Source organism: Necator americanus, chromosome I (assembly GCF_031761385.1).
Source record: "Necator americanus strain Aroian chromosome I, whole genome shotgun sequence".
NCBI classification, from domain to species: Eukaryota; Metazoa; Nematoda; class Chromadorea; order Rhabditida; family Ancylostomatidae; genus Necator; species Necator americanus.
The window spans coordinates 24705301-24728516 of NC_087371.1; the positions used below are offsets into that span (position 1 = coordinate 24705301).

Sequence of the window (23216 nt, forward strand, 5' to 3'; positions counted from 1 at the left end):
TGAGGTGGTATGGATTTCAGGTGGAATATTCGTATACGGGATAGTAGATTATGGAGAATAAGGTGATTCCATCCATTTCTTCCTAAATGCCGTGAAAAACGGCCCGGAAGATGCGCGCGCGCACAAGGATGGCACGCTCCAACCGAACTCCTTGAGAAAAATAGTGCGCCGGAACGCTCGAAGCCGTGTCTTCCGGGCCGTTTTTTACGGCAATTAGGAAGAAATGGACGGAACCACCCTTCTCTCAATAATCTACGATCCCGTATACGAATACTCCACCGGAAATCCGCACCACTCCAGATTCGTGGGATGACGCCTTTAAGCGAAAATTATCTCGACGTACAACTCTGTGCATCTTTGGGCACGTCAGGGATTCTGATGTGCTACTTTTATAGCTCTCTAACAGTAGTGTCTGTAGACAGCGTTTGTGGTGTTTTCCTTGAGATCATTCTGAATGAATGGAATATTGTCGTAAAACTCCTGTTTTGAATTTCTTTCGCATAGAAATCAAAAGTAAACAAGTTCAGGGAAGATGCTGGATACTGTCGCCCGCAGTTTGATTTTTCGTTTTATAAAAACTTGTCAGTGAGCTGTATGAGTTGTTTATTGAAAGGACAAAAGCAGGTAAACATTGCGTGCCGCCAGACAGACGGGCAGCAGACAAGGTGAGAGCGAGGTGCCGAATACAACAAAGTGGGCGTCTAGTTTCTCCGATGTATTGATCTCCAAATGGCTGAAAAGTGATAAGATGAACTATAACCGAGATCATGCAATCTCTGACACTTAATGGATGGACTTACTGCGCAGCCAGGATTTATGTGTGTGCGATCGTAGGTTCGATTTTTAACCAGCTTTTTCTGTAGGTTTCCGAGCAGCACTCTACATCTCTCATCGTCGAGATTACAATTTCGTATACATTTTCAAATTTACATTCTCTTCTAGTCTGAGATAAAAAAGGACAGGACAGATAATGAGAGTACAGAGTCGGCTCTTCCGGGCACTTTACCTTGCCCCTCAACGACCTCGCCGATATCATCCTTCAGCAGCAAGCTGTTTGAGAAAGTAATACGCTGGGGAAGATTCATTGAAATATTACGCTGTTCGACGTCAACGTTGAAACGGTTACGGCTAACCTGAACATGATGGCAACGTTGCGCGTTTGGTTCTATGAAGAAGTGCGGAAAGACACTGGGCCAAGGCATCCTTACTACTAGGCTTTTGCTACCACGTGGCTTTCCATCCTCCGTTTAAAAAAATGCGCACGAAAATTCAGCAAATTCAGCAGACTCGGTTTCGCTTTTTCGCGTGTGAATTTTACTCACTGAGATTGTTGGCTGTGTAGGTCGAGACAGGTGTTCATTTCGACTTCAGCAGGACACACAATACAATCACCAATGTACGGACACCACAGCAGGGAGCTCTTATCCATTATGGGCTGCCCTACTTTAGCGAACAACTCCATCACACGTCGGCTTTTGAAGTTCGTTCTCCGGAGATCAGGAAACATGTCGGAATTTTAAAAAAAATTAAAAAAGGACTTATCCGAGTGTATAGTCGGGAACACATGAAGCACAGACATTTGCGTAAGCGGCTGCGCTCGAAGCGGTGGAGATAGCGGTTGGAATCGAAGTGGGACCATGGCGAACTGCGGAGATGGGTGGCGGCAGCGAGGATCCTAACACGACCCCAACCGCGCCGCGTCTACTGCGCCGCGTCGAGCGCAGTCGCTTACGCAACTGCTAGCGCTTCATGTCGTTTGGACCCAACTGTATGACCAATATGACACTAAGCGGGCACGGTATTCTGTTAGGGGTGGGGGTCAACGCTGCTTTCTATGAGTCGGATTTTGAAACTTATGGGATTGTTGGAGGCAAAATAATTGGAAGAGAGATTGTGAGTTTTAACGAAGTCGAAAAGAACGGCGCAGATAAGAAGACCATTGTTTAATCGAGCAATAATTTTTTGTTTAAGTCCTGGAACTTCTATTGTTTCAATCCGAACTCTATTGAGAACTTTCGCACTCCTCACTATTCTCTCGCAATCAGTTCATCTACGCCGCTTAAGACTGAGAACGTCTGTGTTTTGAAATTACGGAGACTTTTTGACAGGGAACAACTACAGAGGGCACACGACCACATATGACTTTGTCGGAATACTGATGGTGTTGTCCGACGTTATCGTCTTAGTCTGTGGAGAGATTTTTTTTTCCACGAAACATGACGGAACCCATTCAGCTCAGTATCGGCTAATAGAGCCTTTCAGCGCAGTGAATGTCAGCGCCTTATTGCAATAATTGGTAATAATTGTGAAGCTAACGCTATATAATGCAGGTTATGCACTCTCGTAAAGCGTACACTGAAGCTTCTGAATGGGGCTCGTGTGAGCAGCCCATCCTGAGCAGGTAGCGCTACTGGCAAGGAGACCCCACTTCAATCACTGAGGGGTAAAGAGTTGCTTTCTTGGATGGTATTAACCCCTAAATCCCTCTGATCTCCGAATCCTCTCTGATCTTATGGAAGCTTTTCAGGTTTTTGCAACTATCCTCCGGAATTTCATCCCGAACTCTGCTAACCAAGTTGAAAAATCCTTTTTTCTTTTTGTTTTAGAAGGACCTGAGAACGTATGCGCTATTGATCAATCGATCTACCAGTAGAAGTAAATTACTGGTAGAGCACATGGGACCAATCTCCTGCTGCGCCTGTCCAAACAGGAAATTCTGGAGTATTTTCCCAGTATGAGATTATCTGGGAAATGACCTTACCATGGATCGTTATCAACAAAAGTGTGAAGTATGGGAGTGAGAATGTCGTGACGTACAACACCCACTTGTAGTTCCTTAATCTTTTCCAGGTGGTTGTAATGGAATGTTTGGATCTTCCGAACAACCAGATAGCGTCTTAAAAACAACACATATCATCAGCATCAGTCTAGGTGGATCTATAGTTGAATGAGAGTCAAACCATAAAACATTAAGCATTAAATTATTAATAGTAAATAATTATTAGAAATCGAAAATTTCTCCGAGCACTGCCTTTAATAGTTAATGTTTTATGATTGATTATGGTTGATTCTTTTCCAAGCAGAAAAGGATTTTTCAAATTGGTGAGCAGAATTCAGGAAGTAGCTTTCGAGAATGATCGCAAAAACGTGAAATGTCCCCTGTAAATCTAGGGATCAGGGACCCAAATTCATCCAACGAGGCAACTCTTCACACCCTCTTTAAGTAGGATCGAGACGAAAGCACACAAATTGATATTAATTAAAATTGAAATTGAAGGCAAAACAACTCTTCACACTCGTTCAATTAACAAAAGATACTTTATTTGCTTTCGTTTCGTCACAGCTACAATCCTAAACAGGTTACCTTCTCAGATGAATTCTGGTGCTGTGTGTCTCTGGTGCTTCTGAGATGTTTGATTTCTGGAATTTATGATAAATTTTGAGTTTTTATGGTAGTATGTGCTTACAAACAATCACATGGAGAACACTGCCTATTATCGGAAGAAGCCGAACGTAGGAAAATTCTTCTGAATGTTGAAATCAAAACCGGATGTTTTCGTTGAAGCTAGGAGGTTAGGAAGATGTCGCAAATTTTTTTTCCAGTTTCTCGTACAATTTTCTTTGGATGGTCCATGATTTTCTTTTCGATTCTCGTACAATTTTCTTTGAACGGTCTAGAATTAAAACTAATGCCTGCGTAGCAACTCGCGGTGCTGAATCGTTTGCACCGGCGGCCTGAAGTGACGAAGTGACGTTATGCGAACGCTTGTAACCAACAGGTGTCAGGATTGAAAACATGGGACCCATGAAAGGGCAAATTCTAAAAGGTGAATAAGATCAGCGTGGCAAATGTACGAATTTCGGAGAATGACTAGTCGTCGAATTCGTTTAGTTCTTCCCTTTAAACACGGGAAACCGCATCAGTTGATGTAGCACTAGGTCATTAGTCTGTCCACAGTTGTTACTTCTCCTATTCAGTTTTATTCTGGATTTAATATTATTGTAAAATATGAGCGCTCGCGATCCAAATGTGAATTCAAACGATGAATTGAGTCTCGGTAGCCATATGTACATATATGTGGCTTCACGGAGTGCTAATGAACTCTCTCCTTTCTCCTCGAGGAAGATGTAGGGAGGAGCCGTTTTTACTCCTCAAAGAACTTCTCGGTGAGGAAACTAAAGCGAGAATCGGCACGAGAGTGCTGAATTTTTGTGGATGCGGCACAAAATCCTTGAACACCATTCATTCAATTCGTAAAGATAAGTGATTCGGGACAAGAACCTTCTCAGCTTTGAATTATAGATTAAGATGGCACAGTTAACCATATTTCATTCAGCTGAGTACCCATTCAGCCTATGGATAGTACTCTATCCACTCTTCTACGTTTTGTTCCCACTTTCAATGATGTGTGCACCATATCTGCTTAGCTACACTTGAAGTGATTGTTCTGGCGTGATTCCACCCAAATTGTAGTTATAAAATCCACAGCGAGGATTGGTTGGTCTGATTTATGTACAGCTGAACTTTTACTCAACCAATTTTGCCGAATAGAACCTTTCCTTGCGGGCACCAAATTGGTGAAAAGAGAAGCTACTACTACGTAAGTGTAGTATTTTATGGAATTTTAATTTTTCACAAGAAAACCCTCTTCCTGTCCCGGGTTTTGGAAATAGTAGAAGTTAATAATGTTCCACTTTCTGCTTGCTCTAAACTCACATTTATCTGAAATGGGTATGTCTTTGATAAATGGATATGCTTCTCAATGTTTTTTCTTCTCAGTTCATTTGAATGCCACAGAAATGAAAAACATAACTGCTTTTCCTTGTCGCCTTCCTTTATTTCAAATCGCAGTTGGAACCCTGAATATCATTCGCTTTGCTGGATGTTATTCCCTGGCTATGATTTTATTAATCTTAAATTTTAACCACATATTTTCAATTATGTGCATCTGTTGAAACAACGGCAAGAAGTTGATATGGGAAACCCACAACCCACGTGTGCCATTGATCATCGGCATGTTTGAAAGATATTTAGGGATAATTTTGACAAAAGCTCTTGTCAATCTCATTGTACGACAGAATTGATGTATGTATATTTTTTTTCTCTAACGCTTGAAACTGTCTGGAAGAATTAACTCCCTCTAAACCATAGGTCCGATAGCGAGGAGCTGGACCCTGCTCAGGTGTAGGGGGTCAATCTTTTGGGGGTGCAGCGCAAGTGATGGGGATCCCTTGGAAAAGAAAATGGGATAGGTGCACCGGTTCTGACTGTCGCATGTATCTCCTGAACTCAACCACTCACTCCTTCGACATCCTAAAAAAGTTATAGAGAGCGGAAAAGAACAGTTCTAATGGTAAGAGTTGCAAAACAGATTAGAAAATATAGCTGAACCGCCCCCATTTTCAGGTGTATCTATCTTTTTCCTAGGTGAAAGTGTAGATTTTAATATTACCAGTAGAGCTGGCAAGTTGGTACAGTTATAGCAGTTACAGTTAGTCTTTCACGTGTTCTATCCATGAACAATAATAATAGGCAGTCTCAGTGGGATTTTAAACTCTGACCGTTAAATTCGATAAAGTAATCTTAATTTCTCAAACTGAGATATTCTCCAAACGAAGTTGCCAGTTTTTACAAACTGCTCATGAGTTTTATATTTTGGTCTGGTCCATTCCAGAAATGCTCTTTCTCTGTGATGTGCTGTTGCTATAATCCTGGAGCTGTGATAACTTGGTGCTCCTAATACGAACCCTGTGTTCAGCCACGTGGTCAGCAGCACCAGCAACCCGCCGCTCCTCGGCCGGCGTCCTCGTTGCGGTGCTCACGGCATTTCTGATGTTCGTGCTCGGTGTGCTCATCGGTGGATTTCTGCACGCTCTTGCCTTTCCGGAAGGAGGATCTCCGCTGGTAAGCTCGTTACTATGTGCTCATCATCTTCGTTTTTCTTTCGCGAACAAGAATTCGGTAACCTTCATGCAAGTGATCACAAGGTTCGAGTTTTGAATTTGATTTTCTTTAAATCTCTTTGTAATCAAACACCACGCTCGTTAATGTTATTTTTATTGCTGTACTCCAGAAATTTATTTATTTACATATCCATTTATTTGTTGAGCGCGGGAGAAAGAAAGTAAAGCGACGTAAGAAATGAGGTATTTGCTCGAAGACTGCAACAACAAAAAGAGAAATATGTCGCCCAACTCATCCGATCTGTCATATTCTTAATTAGGTTAAGTTTTGTCGAAAGGATCGGGTGACAATAAAACTGCTAGTCTCCTTCCACTTGTGTCCTCTTCCACACAAATGTTGAAGAGGATTCTGGGTTCTCTTATGTGACAAAGTATAAAAATCAAAGGCCTTGCTGCATTAGTCAAGGAATGTAGAATCGAATGTCAGGGATACGTTATGTGTTTTAACGAAAGCTGTCAGTTGAAAGGAAGAACAAGTGCATCGCACGGGATATGAAACACGGAATAAAAGACTTCTGAGCTAATAGTAAGATCTTTTCACGCAATCTTCCAGAGAATAATATGATTCCTCCCGTATCTACCGATAAATGTGGACCCACATTGCAACTTCTGGACTTTGCAGCCGATTGAAGATCAGCGTACCAGCAGCTGGCAAATCACAGACTGCTCATTGAGTCACGAGCCAAGCTCCAATTTTTTTGATCTACGTGGAACGTTCCCTTGTTAAAGGCAGCATACCACGAAGGATCTGACGTGGTATGAATTTCCAATGGAAAGCTCCTGTACTAGGTCGTAGATTGCAAAAAACCGCCCATCTCTACGTAGTCGCAGCAAAAAAACGGTCCGGAAGCAGCCGTCTTTTTTTACGACAGGTTGCACTGCTACCCGCCACCCTTCCGCATGCAGAGCATCAACGAGCGACCCTTCGAGAATTAATAAGGTCTCCTCACCAGTCTATCCAAGTTAAACTAATGAAGAAATTGCTAAGGGGAACGGAACGTGTACATAGAGGCGCGTAACGCACCTCGTAGGAACTAAAGTGATTCCCATGCCGTTTCCTACGACGATCACGGAGAGATGAGAAGAACCAGGTGGTTCTGGGCAATCTACGACCCTGTATAGAAGTTTTTCATGAGAAATTCACACCTCGTTCAAGGTATGCTGCCTTTAAGCCGAGCTGCGCAAGAAAGATGGCATTCACGCATCTAACATACCTGCTCACCTTACAGGTGGAGTGCGCTCGCTTCCATGACATCCAGGGTGGTGACATGTTTTGTTATAATGTTGTAATTTTATTCACTGCTATTACACTTTAAGTTTGACTTTCACGAGTAAATATTTTGTGGAATTAATTTCAAAAGTACAAAGCCAACGCCTTTGTTCATCGCAAAAATCCTCTTTTTCGATACATAAAATGGTCATTTGAAAAGAATAGTTTAGGGGAGAAAGAAGGTTTCTGATATCAGAATGAGAATGAGGGCGAGATGAGGGAGCCAATTTTGTGTGCAAAGTTTTATTAAAGTATTGCTGTTGTTTTTCATTAATGTACGATTAGTTTCAGGTGTTGAGGAACTTTTCAAAAAACACATCAGACGAGCTCCCGCTAAATTCGACAGATGCTCTTAATTCAAACGGAGAGCACGATTCGATTGTAGTCGAGAACTCGACTGAGTCTAGCGATAACTCGGCTGAATCTGGCAAGAACTCGACTGAATCTAACAAGGGCTCAACAGGCTCTAGCGAGAACACGGCTGAATCCATTGAATCCAAAAATAATTCGACTGAATCTAGCAGGAACTCAGCCGAATCTAGCAAGAACTCGACTGAATCTATCAAGAACTCGAGTGAATCTAGCAAGAAGTCGCCTGAATCCAGGAATAACTCGACCGAATCTAACAAGAACTCGACCGAAGCTAGCGATAGGTCGACTGAATCCATCGAAAATTCAGCTGAATCTAGCACTAAGAGCATCGGATTGGAGAGAACGACTTTAGCGGAGGAACCCTCCACATCTCTGGGCGAGAACGAAGAGGAAGACTCCGAAGAGGAGGATGAAGACTGCAAGATCTTTCCATGGAAAAGCACAAGGTGCACGTTCCAACTTTAATGTTGAGTTCTTGCGTAGTTTGTAGCCATTCTTTAGGTTGCCACGTGATATTGTACCTCTTTCTTACAACCTCACTATTCATCCAAATATTACGACCCATAACGTAACAGGGAGCTTGGCTATTGACCTCAAGGTATGCCGAGTTTTGTTTTATTTTTATGCACAAGACAAGTAGCCCGAATATGTTGCAACGATCAACTGCAAAGAGTCACGGTGTATTTTCTAAAGCCAGCATACATAAAAATTGACGAGGTTCTAGTTACTCGAAGGTTCTCACCACGAAAAGATATAGTTGAGGATGTGGATCATGACTATAAGCGCGACCAATTCACTCTAATTGTCCTGAAAAAAGAAATAGGAATGGGAAACGACCTTGCCGATCGAATCACAGGCGCGTACCCACTGTGCAGTCACCATGCCGGAGAGAAGGCGCCAGCAGCTCAGCTTGTCCGCTCGCTATGTACATGACACACTGGTACCAGTCAAAACGACATGAAGTTCGGTGCATTTGAAGGTATCACCCCACGAATCTGGGGTGGTATGGATTTCCGATGGCCAAAGACGGAAGAACACGAGGTCGTAGATTGCAGAAATAGTTGGGATCCCGCCCCCTGAAACCGGCCCGGAAGATCCGGCGCGTGGGGTGGCGCGCGGCATCATCACGCGGCCGTTTTCTACGGCTATTAGCAAGAAATGGGCGATTTTGCGATCTACGAACCCCTATGGTCTTAGGCCATACCACACCAGATTCGTAGGGTACGTCAGCGGCGTGTTGCTGGCGGTTGGGATCGGGGAGGGACCATCTCGAAGTGAAGCGATGAGTGTTGCTAACAAGGGTCCTCCTTCGATCCTAACCGCGACGCTCCTCCATACCGCTTCGAGCGCACTCGCCTAAGCAACTGTATCCAGCTTCATGTCGTTTCGACCCGTATATACATATATGCTTCGCAGCATAACTCGTGATAGAAGACAGTTTTCCACCTCATTTTTTAGGATAATAGGGAGAATTGAGTGTGGTCATAACTCGTGGTCATCATCTCTAACCCTAACTTCCCGTGGAGAGATCCTAACATCGACAATTTAGTCTGTTTCTAATGCACCTTTCAGGTGATGAATTCCACTAACCTCATAGTTCTACACGCAGACAACCTCGTGATGACGTCTTTCAGTATAAGCATCAATGGTAAAAGGATGGAAGCGGAATTCGTGAGTCTAATTATTTGAGAAAAACCTGAACTTTATGTAAGCGTTTGTAAACTAGCAGTTTGCTCATTTAACGTGTTCAATAAGAGCTGAGAGTAAGAGCGCTTTCTGTAGATTTCTGTCAGCACCAGTGTCAGTACAAAACTTCAGAAAATAATGAAATTTGAACTCACATCTATTATTACCCACCCATTTAAACTTGGTAGTGCTGGTCGGCACATAGAAGAAAGCTGTCCTCTTCTTTCTTTGACGAAAAACATAGAATATAACCGTCACCCTGATGAAGAAACGGATCTTGCATCAGCTTGCGCAAAGTGACACCTGGTATTTTAGCGGCTGTGTGCATTTGTATGTGTGTAAGTAATATCTGAAAACACAGTTGAGGAACCACTCTGAGGGTAAAACACAGGGCAGCGGACAAACAAATCGTACACTAGCTGGAAAACCACATATGCAGCCGCCTCATTCATGTGACAGTTCTAACGTAACTTGTTGAAACTAAAGCGGTTCCCACGTCGTTTCTTACAAAGGCTAAGAGAATGTGAACCGCAGCGATGCTCCTCTTTGCAATCCACAACCAAAACTCTTTCTCTGTGGTTTCCGTACCACGTCAATTTCACGTTGCTTCCAAGGTCTCATCTACTTTTTTTTGCTAAAATCGTTTGAAATTATTACGCGTCCTGACTCCTTTTTACGTGCGGTACAAGAATCCAACGCATGGGACCCATCTCAGTGTTTTCTGCCATCGGCGCAGCAATCCGACCACTTCTCATCTTGTCTCATTAGCCTCTTCGCACTATTTCTTGCATAAAGTATTTTTGTGACACAGACACAGACATTGGTCAGGGCCAAGCTCGTTATTGTACACTATGGTAAGATATGTCAAAATTCTGTAATATGAACTGCAGCAATCGGTGATTTGCCTACGGAATTAAATTTTTTGCTTCATTTTTTGTATACGTCTCAACTTTGGCCAGGTTGTGTCAGCTTATGTCTTTCTTATCTCTGATCAAATAGAAATTCTGCTATTGTTATCTGTTATGAAGAGGAAATATGTAGGTAATGACTAATATGTGATTTTTTTTAAATACTAATATTCTTTTGAACACAAGGAAACAAAGAGAAGTGAGAGACGATAACTCATTAACTTTGATCTGTTCCAGAACATTGACAACTTTGATCTGTTCCAGAACAGAATACAAAAAATGTGGCTAACTGAGTGTAGCTTCACAAGAAGCACTATTTTAAAAAAGTAGATCTTGGAATTTGAAACTACAGTACTTCTGCTCGGACACTTCTCAATGGGCTTTCGAGATGGAAGAAACAGTCGAAGTGGGAGATGTTCTAGACCTTGGCATCGACTTTCAAGGAGAAGTGCTACCGGACCTCCGAGGTCTGTACATATCCACACATACGGACGCGCAGGGACGGAAGACGTGAGTGATAAATTCTCAAAACAGAACATTCCAGAGGCGTTAACTTTCATCGGTTGTGTTCGTAACTTCTTTTCTTTGACGTTCCAGGAGATCTGCCGTTACACAGTTTGAGCCATCCTACGCCCGAAAAATGTTTCCTTGTTTTGACGAGCCGAATTTCAAGGCCACCTTCGAGGTTTCGCGAATCTGTTTGCTTTTGTGATGGAATAGTTACTGACTAGTATTAATTATTTTTAAGGTATCGGTCATTCGTGAACCTCATCACACTGTTCGCTCCAATATGAAGATGCGACTGTCAGAAGAACATGTAGACGGGTGGGCAACCGCAGGAACTGTGTAAGAAATCACAGGGATCTACTTTAGGCTGTACATTGACGTGTTTCATCGTACTGTGAAGATGAGCACCTATCTGTTGGCAGTGGCAATTCTCGACAACTACGATTACGTGAAACGAACAACGAGGAACACTCAAAATCCTATCGAGGTACTTCTCCTGTGTCCCGCTTTCATGAGCTCATGTTACAAATCGCTAGTGCTAGTGAATTCAGGTCAGGTTGTATGCACCTAGGGACGTGATCAAAGGGCAGACCGAATTCGGACTTAACACCGCTATTCGTGCCCTTGAATACTTCGAGAAGTACTTCAACATTTCTTACCCGCTTGACAAAATTGGTATGTTGCTCACTTTTTTGGGTATTTCATTACTGAGGTGAGAGAAATTGTTCTGAGGTAGCTGGTATTCTGTTGGGAAAGCAGCATAAAGTTACTTTTGTGGTATTATTTGTGTCACGCTGAAAACTATGCGGAAACTGGAGGAAAGAGGGGATATTTCTGAAAAAGTGAGAAACATGCGAACCTCTTTAGTTTGGCTGGGTAATGCACGTTCCAGCTTCGGATTTGCAGATCTTCTTGCGCTGGACGATTTCAGTGAAGGAGCAATGGAGAACTGGGGACTCATCACTTTCCGCGACTCAGCTCTCCTCCACTCCGAGGAAACATCGAACGCTATAGCGAAGGAGCAAATAGCTCTCATCATTTGTCACGAAGTAGCGCATCAGGTATGAAACGTAGTTCACCGCTTATTGTGGGGGAGTAGTATAAAAGATCAATTTTTTCAAACGGTTTGGTGACCTTCTGATTCTGACTCAGGCATAGCCTGGTTTCTTTTTTCTTTTCCTTACTGCACCATTCGTGATGAGGATAAATATATAAACTACCACATCAAAATTATGCAGATCATGTGCGTTGCAGTGGTTCGGAAATTTGGTGACTATGGACTGGTGGAACGATTTGTGGCTGAACGAGGGCTTTGCCAATTACATGGAGTACAGATGCGTTGACCGCCTCTTTCCCGACTGGAGTATTGTAGGAAAAGCATAGCAAGATTGTGAGATGTGAGACGGAATGACGGAATGACTTCAGATGACACGATTCTACTCGGAAAACATAGCGTTTAGTCATGAACCGGACGGTTTGCGAAGTTCCCGCGCAGTTTCAGCCCACACCGTGAGCAACACAAACATCATGGGATTATTCGATGCCATCAGCTACCATAAGGTAACTAGCAATCAACGACGAATGTCACATTACGATTCGTTTGTTTCCAGGCTGCTGCCATTATCCGAATGTTGCAATCGCTAGCGGGCGAGAAGAATTTCCAACGCTCACTCGTTCAGTACCTTAGTAAATATGCTTACGGGAACGCAAGGGGCTCACAGTTATGGAGAATTGCTGAGAAGGTTGTGCAGATACTAGAAATTTTGTTATGAAAAATGACAGGGCTCACCACTTTTCTGATGCGGTTCTTTTTGAGTATGCTAATCTTCCTCACGGGATTTCCATCACCGGTTTGGCGAATGCTTACATCGGTCAAGTGGGTTGCCCAATGATCTACGTTACACTGTCACGCAATGAAGTCACTGTGAGCAATCAGGTAGTTTCCGTCACGTAATTCATTTCCAAACTTATTTCAACAAGATTTTTACCTTGAGAAGAAATCTCAATACGAATCGTGCTCCCCCTCACAGAACTTCCTAGTTGACAAGAAGACTGGCCAGTGGCGGAACCGAACGCAGTTGAGCGCAATGGCAGAGAAAGAGTTCAAATTAACTCCTAAGAATATTCTTTTAAAAATTCTCTTCGATAATTAGTTCTGTATCAGATAAAATATATCAGAGCGTACTCCTATTTATATTTGAAAGTACATCGATGGAAGAGAAAGAAACTTCCTTCTGTGATTTTTGGAGTTTTTCAGTTAAGAACTTTGACCAATAATGAAATATATAGATGTACGTATTTTTAACAGTTATTTGCACAAAAAAACAGCTGACTTGGGTACGCATTTGTATACGATAAATGATCTTTAAATTATCTTTAATTGTACAAAGAATGGTTACTACTTTGAACAGCGTTTCTTAAATTTTTTTTTTCATTCAGACGCGCTTCTTTTTTGAAGAGGGTCTGGAGGACAAGGACAACTTCGATTGGCCTATTCCGATTTTTTACCGAACCGATTCCCAAACAGAATCAAAATTGCGTTGGATGAATGTTGATCATAACAAGAGTGAGTACACCAATTGTGGATACAGCAACATATTTATGGAAAAGCATAGCCCCAACATAGTCCTCATCTGGATGTTTTCAGTAAATTGGCCACTTGAAGAACGATCTCGGTGGGTGGTCGCCAACACAGGAGGAGTAGGCTATGTTAAAGTGCTTTATGACAGGAGAAACTATGCGGCGCTGGCCAGACAACTTAAAACTAACCACGTAGTAAGCAACTGGTTACGTATTTTGTGTTTTGTGCTCACTAATCCAAATATTTCAAGGCGATATCCGCAATAGATCGCACAATGATCTTGGCTGATGCGTTTGATTTTGCTAAGACCTCAAAACTGAGCATAGCTACCTATCTCGATCTCTTGTTGTATGCTGAAGGTAGCGTTTAACGTCGAAAAAGCATATTCGACATGTAGACTCTTCCAGTTCCTTATGCGTGTTTGATTTTCAGAAGAGATGGACCGAATGGTGTGGCAAATGATACACAAACACGTCAAATACATTGAAGGTCTTATAGAAGAAACTCCCTTCGCTCATATTTTTGAGGTAGTTCGAGTTTTTAGGTATTTTTCTTAGGCTGATTAAAGGCATCACCCACGAATCTGGGGTGGTGAGGGTTTCAGGTGGGTTATGGTTATACTGAGTCGTAGGTTATGGGGAGGAGGGTGATTCCGTCCATTTCTTTCTAATTGTCGGAAGATGCGGCGCGTGCACAAGGCTGGCGCGCTCCAATCGAATTCGTTGTGAAAAATAGCGCCCCAGAACGCTCCAGGCCGCATCATCCGGACCGTTTATCACGGCAATTAGGAAGAAATGGACGAAATCACCTTCTTCCAGACAATCTACGACCCCGTATAGGCATAACCCGCCTGAAATCCGCACCACCCCAGATTCGTGGGCCTTTAAAGCCTTCGTAAAGGGTGTACTCAGAGGATGGAGGACGTTTGCTACTTATTTAGAAACTTGAGAAGTTGAAGCGTGACAATTTCTGTACGTTTTCTACTTATTCATTAAAGATAGGTGCAGCGTTCAGTGATGTTTAGTTGTTTAATGTTGTTCTGGACTTCAAGAACGGGTAATGGTGTGTTTGCCATCCAATCCTCACTATTGTAAAAAAAAATCCAGATTCATAAGAGAGCAAAGCTCCAATGTTTTTGTACAATGAGTTTGTGTCGAACTTGGACGTGTAGTTAGATCTTTACTACTGTGCCCCTTCCTCGAGCCTATTCAGGCACAATGACAAGATTTGCTATTTGGTAGATAGCGTGATTTTTATTGCGCTTTTAGACGCGTGAGCCCAATATTGGTAGATCACAACGTATGGCGGCCGTCATTCTCTTTTCAGGATCTTCAACGCGCACTTCTTCTTCGGCCTTATGATCGTGTTGGATGGAATAGCAACACTTCAAGGACGCCTTCCCAAAAAGGACTGCAGGTACTAATTCTCATCTGAGTAGCCTTTCAAATTTTTCTGAGGGAAGTCTCCTATAGAGCTTAAAACATCAACGCCTGTGAGCGGTTCTTATTATATCCTGGCAGATCAGCTGATTAAAAGCCAATTTCTATTTACTGTATGCATTTGGGTCGTCGCATTGGAGAACGATAGGTTGAGGTGAACGGTGGCGAGCAAATGGGGTGATTCGAATGCTATGCAAAGATCGAGTTATAAATTCGTGGTTGCTTCAAGTTTGAATCCATCTTTTTAGTCGTTCCAATTGTACAAAAACTCTTCACCTAAGTACGTCAGGTAGTTGGCCATAAGAAATATTTCTTTCTCTTGGAATATTTGAAAATTTTCCGCACATTGAATTGCTAATAGTCATAGATGAAGTCCAATCCTCTTATTCTGCAACAACTTTCTCGTACTTACGTAACCGCGGGTCAAATATCACTCACCACTGTATCCTGCGAGAATATGATTTAGAGTGTGGATCATGAGTATGAGAAAAGTTTCCAGAATAACTACAATTTCGGAGATGTGCAGTTCACATACTTTACCATAGTATGAAACTATAGGAATGGTGCAAACCTTGAATATTATTTGTAGGTTTTAAAGAGTTAAGGTGCAAAATCCGTTTCTAATCTCTCGTCATCACGCTAGATGGGTTGTCAGGTTAGAAGGATATGAAGCTCGTTACAGTTGCGTAGGTGGCTGCGCTCAAAACGGTGTGGAGGAGCGTAGCGGTTAGGATCCAGGCAAGACCCTTGCTAGCACCACTCATCGCTGCAGTTCGCGATGGTCCCACCTCGATCCCAACCGTTAGCTACACCACGCCGCTCCGAGCGCAGCCGCTTACGCAATTGTTACGTCGTTTTGACCAGCCTATGTGTATTTACATACAACTACTACGTCGAGAAAGAGAAGGCAGAAATCTGAGTTGGTCACGTGGCTGAATCCGGAGACAGACCTTATTCTGATTGTGTTAAGGTTGAGCTGCTTGAAATGGCGTGCCATCTGCGGCATCGGGACTGCATTAAGCAGGCACAACTAAAGTACAATGAATGGACTGCGAAGAAAAAGAGGTAAGTCTTCATATTCTGTCAATTTATTTCATGACGTCCTCCTAAGGTAGATTGCTTTGGGGATCTTGCTAAGAAAAATGAGCGGTACCTTCGAAACTGCCGATCGTAACGAAAAAGGAGCCTTTCTCTTGATTTTTTCCTCAAAAATATGGATGAGCCAAACGATAAAAAGAAAATTTCGCAAAAAAAACAGGAGTAACAAATTCCCAGCCACTGATACTGATATGATCATGAAGTACTTCCTTTTTTGTGACTTCTGCCGCTTTTTGCGCCTCTTGGCATAGCTAAAGAACAACAAAAGACGGCCAGTTGTAGACCAATTTTGACATGCGAAGCACATTGTAACGCTGCCAATTATATCTTGATTTACGCTTTTTAACCCTAATATGTATGGCGATCAGCAGTATATGTACCCAAATTTGATAGTAATACCATGAGAGTGCACTGGAGCTCCATTTTCAGCAGTATTTTCATACGAAAAATTCTATGGATGCTTAATCCTGTGGTTTTAGGCCACCTCCCGAACTGCTGGGCGTGGTATTGGATGAGGGTGTCCGCCAAGGTGGAACAGCAGCATGGGATCGCGTCTACGCTGCATATTTAGAGACAAAAAATCCTACTGAGAGAGTCCAGCTGATTGGAGCGCTTGCTTCGACGAAACAACAGTCTCTTATTTCTAAGTAATTTCTCGGCAATCTCTCCTGGATAAGTTTCATGTAGCTCTGGTATTTATTTGAAATTTCAATTAGGAAGATTTGGACGACTATCATATCTACAGTTCTGCGCGGAATCAGTGAATATAGTTTATAATTTAATATCTTTTATATAGCATTTAGTGAAGTAGCTTCAGTAACGAATGTATATAAGAGGCGTATTCAGCAGATTTTCATATTGTGAATTATGAAAGACAGCTATCGGAACCTACTCAATATTCAAATGTAATTTATGACAGCAGATCTTTCCTTTAGAAATCCAGACTACTATTAGATCGGTGCAAAAATGATGCGCGTTTTCCGTTGCTTGACTTCACGGCAAATTTTTCCGGTTACACTCATCTTTAATAATAGGAGCCGTATAGCCTTTTGTGGCGCATTTCGTTTTGGTCAGTACCAAGACATGGGAAATAATACGTCCAGGCAATATTTCCACCAGATCTTCTTCTAAGGATTCAAACTGCGTGGGTTTGCAGCAGAGACAGGTCGGAATATCAACACTGTTTGGGATGAGGGTATCACCACCGAATCCACGGCACGGTGCTAGCTTTAAAGCTCTCGTTGTGGCGATACGAGCGTCAAAGATAAGAAAAGTCGCGGCCGCAGTTCTGAAGTTGACGACCATCTTCTGAAGGTAATCATCGAAGATGATCCGCTTAAAACAACACGGGTGGTTGCCCAAGAACTAGGCGTTCGCCATTTGGAAAAAATTGGAAAGGTGAAAAAGTTGAACAAGTAGGTGCCCCATGAACTAAGCGAGTCCTAAAGAAACCGCCGTTTTGAAATATGCTCAACGCTTCTTGTTACGCAACAAGAACGCTCCATTTCTTGATCGTATTGTTACGTGAGATAAAAAATGGATCTTTTACGACAACATGAAGCATCTTGCTCAATGGATGGACAATCCGCTCCAAAGCACTTACCAAAGTCGAAAGTGCACTCAAAGAAAATCATGGTGACTGTGTGGTGGTTTGGTACAGGGGTAATCCACAGCAGCTTCATGAAACTTGGCGAGGCCATCACCGCAGAAAACTACTGCAAGAGACTGGACGAAATGCACCGCCGGAAACTCTAACTTCTTCGCGTGTCGTTAGTGAACAGAAAGGGCCCGATCCTCCTACACGAAAATGTCCGGCGATACATTTCAAAGGTGACGCTGCTGAAGTTGAACGAGTTAGGGGAATAGACTGCCTCGCCCACCATATTCGCCAGACTTTTCGCCAACCGACCATCACTTTTTCAAACATCTGGACAGGTGACTAAAAGGTAAGATCTTCCATAAACAAGGTGATGCCGAAAACGAATTCCGAAAGTTCGTGAACTCCAAAAGCTCGGACTTTTATGCAGCGAGAATAATCAAACTTGTGTCTCTTTGGCAAAGATGCGTGATTGTAATGGTTCTTATTTTGCTTAGTTAAGTTGATTTTGAGGCGAGATATAGCGTTTCGAAGTGGATGTTTGAAAACGCGCATTATCTTTGCACCAACCTTATATGTTGGTCCAAGACTCTGCCACACTGACGTCTCGATTTAGCTTAAGTGGAGCGATCTTTCAATGAAGACCGTCCTTACAAGTAAGGAAAGTCGCCTTGTTTGAGTGAGTTCTTTTTTTTTCGTACGACCCCCAAGTGGATCACTCGAGTCAAGGCAAGAATGAGTCCTAGGAGCTTTTAGATAACAACACAGTTGATGCATCATCGCGATTATAAGACACTTCTGTTAACTATTTTCGGTTGCTCCGACCTTAATGGGTAATTTGAGCAACGAAGAACAACGAAGATTGAAGAACAGTCACGAGTGCCGTTGTTTCTGGTAGGAATCAGGATTTTGATCGCACTCTGGACTATGCCTATAAGTGAAACTCCTTCAACACGAATTTCAATGGGGACAATGTCACCTGTAGCCTTCTACGAGCCTTTCGTTCTGACAACACAACGCGATAAAACATTAACGCGAAGGTTGCGCGTGAAGAAACAATAGCAGCGCGCAATCAGAGACTTTTTCACGATGAAAAAAAAACGTCTGCAACACGAAACCACGACGATCGCTCCGGAGGCACTTGTTCCACTGACGTACCGACTGAAGAAGAAGGCTACGAAATTTTTTCTCACATCCAACCGCTCCCATCGTAAACGCAGGAGATGCTAGCTGGCTCGCAACTCGTTAGGTTAGGGAGTTCCTTGTCTAAACTGATTCGAAGCGAAGAAGAAAAGTTGCTAAAGACATCATAAATGACAAATTTAACCTAACATTTCTTTGTTTTCGTCAGAGTTGATGCTAGGCCATAGAAGATTTTTCAAATAATGATTCAACGAAATATGAGGTAACCCTAATTTAAAATGTTGATGTCCTTGAAATAATATTTAGACTGCTGCGCCTTTCCATCGACGGTTCCTCCTTCAGACCGAACATGATCCCTCGCCTACTCTTAAAATTGACCCAGAACGATGCTGCCAAAGCACTCACTTGGCGCTTCTTCCGAGTTCATTACAAGGAGTTCGTGAGGATGTAAGTAATGTAATTCTTCCAACGTTTGGATTCAAGTTGAACTCACTGATTGCGGATTTCTCGGTATAATTTCTATTTAGGAATTACAGTTACTCATATGCATTTGCATTTTGCGGTAACATTTATTTATGCTTAGTTATGTTTGAAAACTTATTCTGGTCTGCCTATGCCAAATCTTAGAAAATATATGATAAGATAAGAATATAAATTACTGAATTCCGTGTTGCTATTTACATTCCTCTTGCCGCTTCTTTTCTGGAATGAACGTAAAATTTTGATTCGATGTGTTTTCGTTCAAAAGTTGGAGTAATGTTTAAAAGAGTCTCTATCAAAGCTATGAGAAATTTCTTAACGTTCGTAAAGCAATGACAAAGATTGTTGTATATCAGAAAAAGTCTCTAGAACAAAAACACTCAACTGTTCTCCTTCAGCGTAATATTGCGAGAACATCGTTCAAAAAAAAGCTAACAAATTGACAAAAAAAATGAACTTCTCCGGCAAACGATTCCTCATCCACTTTATTCACGCGATCTCACGCTATTTTGTTACCTCCTTTCGGATCTCCGAAGCACTTCCAGCGGGGTAAAAAAGTCGTCAACTACGATTCCTTTCTGAACGGGCAAATTTCTTCTAGATTTTTTTTTTGGAGTAAAATCACCTAGAAGTTGCGCAACAAATAAGTGAGAGTCATTGATAGGAGTGGTTGTTATCTTATAAATTAGTGGTATCTATGAATAAAATTCAAGTGGAATAAACAAGTATTTAACACGCATTCATGGTTGTGCCTAGGGAATAAACTAAACGTTTTCCGCACAGATTGGGTGATGGTTCGAATCTTCTTGTGAACAGTATACGAGCGATGGTGGATAAACTCAGCACCAAAGAAGACCTTGACGATGTGAAGGGCTTCCTTTCTGACAAAAATGTAAGTTGCTTTGTTTACGTATTTATAAATATGTTCCTCAATGTTGTTATCATTGATTGGATAGAGTAAATAGAGAAAGAATGAGCTTTCGTCAAAAAAATACGCAAATTCGATGCTGCTTCTAATGGTTTGAAAGCAGCTACTTTGAGAGAAAAAAGATACGAAGATACCTTATCTATCATCGGGATGATGTTATTGTGCAAACAATACACCTCCCTATACATTTTAATTTTCCACAATTTCGGAACATATGACGAAGTCTAAGGATTTTTTCCCTCACCATTCTTAACACAACAAAATGGTAAACAGAAAACACCACACATTATCACGGAGTCATTTCGCGAAATTTTTCTCCGAGGGGTGTTCTTGTCTACGAAATATATGACCTTTATTGCTGGAATGGTACGTCTCCATTCGCATTCTTAATGTCCATTTCATTTCGAGTGCAGCCGCTTACGGAAGTGCATCGAGGTTCTTGTCGAGTGAAATAAAAATCGTGTTCGCTATTAGTCCTAGGAAATCTGGTGTGCGAAGTTTCAATGAATGTTTTATCGGTGCTTCTAATCCTAATGTATCGTGAGATTCACAAGAGCTTATAAGAGTTTACTGTGCCTTCGGGTATTGACGGGACCATCTCTAGGTGCGTAATCCTCCTTTTTGGGCGAAGTATTGATTTGTTCGAGTATGCCATATCTACCCAATAACTCGAGCCCATGAATTTTACAAAGTGTTATGCATGTTTTTTTTAGGTATCTAACCTTTTTTAACGGAAAATAACTCAATTAGTTGAACCCGTTAAAGAACACCTTGAAGTCACTCTTATTCAATGTGGTCTCTTACCTTTTCGTGATTGCTTAATACGATATCTGTTGGTGCAGAGGGATGTTTAAGAATGAATACCTCGAATTGCTCCGCCACTCTTTTTATGTTGACAGCAACCCATTCAGTTAATATCCTCTCTAATATACTGTACTTGCAGTTGGAGTACAACAAGGCAAAGCTCAATCAGATGTTCGAACAAATCCACCTCAACATCCAATGGAGGCAGCTGAACGAGGTGCCTCTGAAGAAGTGGCTTGAAGTCTGGGACGAAAAACGACGGGTCTTATATCGTCATAAAAGACGTGCACACTATAATCATCGTGTGTAAATGTTTCCTCATACTGATAACTGATCTTGCTGTTCCCTGGGCAAAAAGGGTTTAAACCCAGTGTCCCATCATTTTTACTCCATTCCACGAAATTTCTCAAATTCTTCTTCTCTCTTCTCCTCACATAATCTGGTGCTAGAATGCTTGTTGATGTGTTCCAGTTTTTAAAAGGAGTTTTGTTTATTTTTCTATGTTTTTAACTATTTCAGGTTTATTCATCTTCGTATTCAATAGAAAAACACGATACGGAAGTAGTGGCTAGCTTTTGAATCATGTTCTCCAGAATATATCCGGAAATCACTGTTTTCAAATTATCACAGATGCCATTCGAATGCTCATATTTTTTCTAACGATTCACTGCAATGTTATTTCAAAGTGAATGCTTTATTACATGTCATAGGAAATACATCACGTTGTAAATAACTTAGTATGCGCGAATTTCTGCATCTTAAAGGCAGCATGTTTCGCGAAATTGACGTAGTGTTGAAGTTTGGTGGGGAATACAAAGTTTGGAGTGCAGATACGGATATTAGCGTGGCATTGCCCAATTTCCTTCAATAGTGCTTAAAAACGACGCTTGTTCCTACGAGGTACGTTTGAACGCGCAGCTCCCTCACCACCTTTGTATGCGTTCCAGTCCTCTACGCAGCCTATTGATTGGTTCTGCTTGAATAGATTGGTGAGAAGACCTCATTAATCCTAGACCGCTCGCTGTCGAACGCGGAACGTGGAAAGGGGTGGCGCGTTGCGGATGAAATTGTCCTAAGTAATGACATCTTTGGCGCCATTTTTTACGATGGTTAGGAGAAGATGGGCTCTTATTCGTAATCTACATCACGAACTGTAGTCGGGCCAGAAGGACACGAAGCACGGTATATTTGCGTACGCTCTCCAAACGGCTCAGTGGTGGCAGCTGTCGGAGCCGAGATGGGACCATCACAAACTGCAGCGATGGGTGGTGCCTGCATGAGTACCAGCACGCTTCTAACTGCTGCTCTACACCGCACCGCCTCGAGGGAAGCCGCATACGCAATTGCACCGTGCTTTATGTCATTTTGACTCTACTATATATGTTTCCCATCAGGATTACATACTACGTCTATTTCTGTCTCTGAAGACAAAGTCCATCGATATATGCTGAGGTCTCAACACGAACAGCCAGGGATGCAGGTGCAACTCACAAATGTGAGCATGATCGCGCTCATTTCTCACTAGTAATGCAGAGAAAGGTATGCGAAACAGCATTGGTTGCACTCGCATCCTCTACGAATGATCGCGATCTGCAACGCGACTGCGACTGTGAATACTGTACTCTTCTCATGTACTATACTACTATCTAATACTCTTCTGCTTATTTGAAATACATTAGTTGGATTGTGAGATGACGAGAAAACGGCAAGAGATGGACTAAAAGAACGCGAGAGCAGGTACCATGAAAAGAAACACCCTCGAGGAAAGCCAACAAGATGATGCGATGTGTTCGCTACACAGATGGACTGGCTGAGAGCTCAGCTGGATACGAGTCAAGGACCTTGTCATTCACGAAACTTCAGAACATCCTAGATAACGGTGGCGAGGGAACGAAATCCTGGATACGAGTCAAGGACCTTGTTATTCATGAAACTTCAGACCATCCTAGGTAACGATGGCGAGGGAACGAAATCCACTTCTTCCTAATTGTCGCAAAAAACGGTCCGGAAGATGCGGCGCGTGCACAAGGCTGGCGCGCTCCAATCGAACCCGTTGTAGAAAATAGCGCGCCGGATCGCGCGAAGCCGTGTCGTCGGGGCCGTTTTTTACGGCAATTAGGAAGAAATGGACGGAATCGCCCTTCTCTCCATAATCTACGATCCCGTATACGAATACTCCACCTGAAATCCGCACCACCTCAGATTCGTGGGGTGATGCCTTTAAGTAAAGACGGACGATCTAAGGAGGTATTTAAGTACGCTGGATGGGAACGTTGGACGTGGACAGCATTCTATCCCGTTACAAGGTGCACCATATAGTGACCGGTGCAGCAAAGGCTGTTCCTCACGTTTTTTTCAGTTGTTGGGCGAAATTGACTCTTACAGTCATAAATAACATCCTTGCTTTTATCTAGTCGAGATCTCAATAAGCACAGTCAA

The 23216-nt window shown here is 42.4% G+C and overlaps 1 protein-coding gene across 1 annotated transcript in view; it reads left to right on the forward strand.

Annotated features, from left to right (window-relative positions):
• Positions 1 to 21087, forward strand: part of RB195_006755 (uncharacterized protein) — a gene marked incomplete at both ends in the record, with an annotated part of 30107 nt that extends 9020 nt beyond the window's left edge. Inside the window, 24 exons of the mRNA XM_064180018.1 lie at positions 5760 to 5905; positions 7526 to 8052; positions 8108 to 8204; positions 9179 to 9277; positions 10553 to 10710; positions 10798 to 10885; positions 10949 to 11025; positions 11074 to 11194; positions 11259 to 11382; positions 11614 to 11768; positions 11962 to 12075; positions 12133 to 12267; positions 12318 to 12449; positions 12524 to 12643; positions 13147 to 13273; positions 13355 to 13482; positions 13539 to 13647; positions 13721 to 13815; positions 14615 to 14704; positions 15698 to 15792; positions 16305 to 16472; positions 18872 to 19012; positions 19829 to 19937; positions 20917 to 21087. Coding sequence (XP_064036923.1) covers positions 5760 to 5905; positions 7526 to 8052; positions 8108 to 8204; positions 9179 to 9277; positions 10553 to 10710; positions 10798 to 10885; positions 10949 to 11025; positions 11074 to 11194; positions 11259 to 11382; positions 11614 to 11768; positions 11962 to 12075; positions 12133 to 12267; positions 12318 to 12449; positions 12524 to 12643; positions 13147 to 13273; positions 13355 to 13482; positions 13539 to 13647; positions 13721 to 13815; positions 14615 to 14704; positions 15698 to 15792; positions 16305 to 16472; positions 18872 to 19012; positions 19829 to 19937; positions 20917 to 21087 — 3326 coding nt within the window. The remainder of the gene's footprint in view (positions 1 to 5759; positions 5906 to 7525; positions 8053 to 8107; positions 8205 to 9178; positions 9278 to 10552; positions 10711 to 10797; positions 10886 to 10948; positions 11026 to 11073; positions 11195 to 11258; positions 11383 to 11613; positions 11769 to 11961; positions 12076 to 12132; positions 12268 to 12317; positions 12450 to 12523; positions 12644 to 13146; positions 13274 to 13354; positions 13483 to 13538; positions 13648 to 13720; positions 13816 to 14614; positions 14705 to 15697; positions 15793 to 16304; positions 16473 to 18871; positions 19013 to 19828; positions 19938 to 20916) is intronic.
• Positions 21088 to 23216: the final 2129 nt, after the last annotated feature.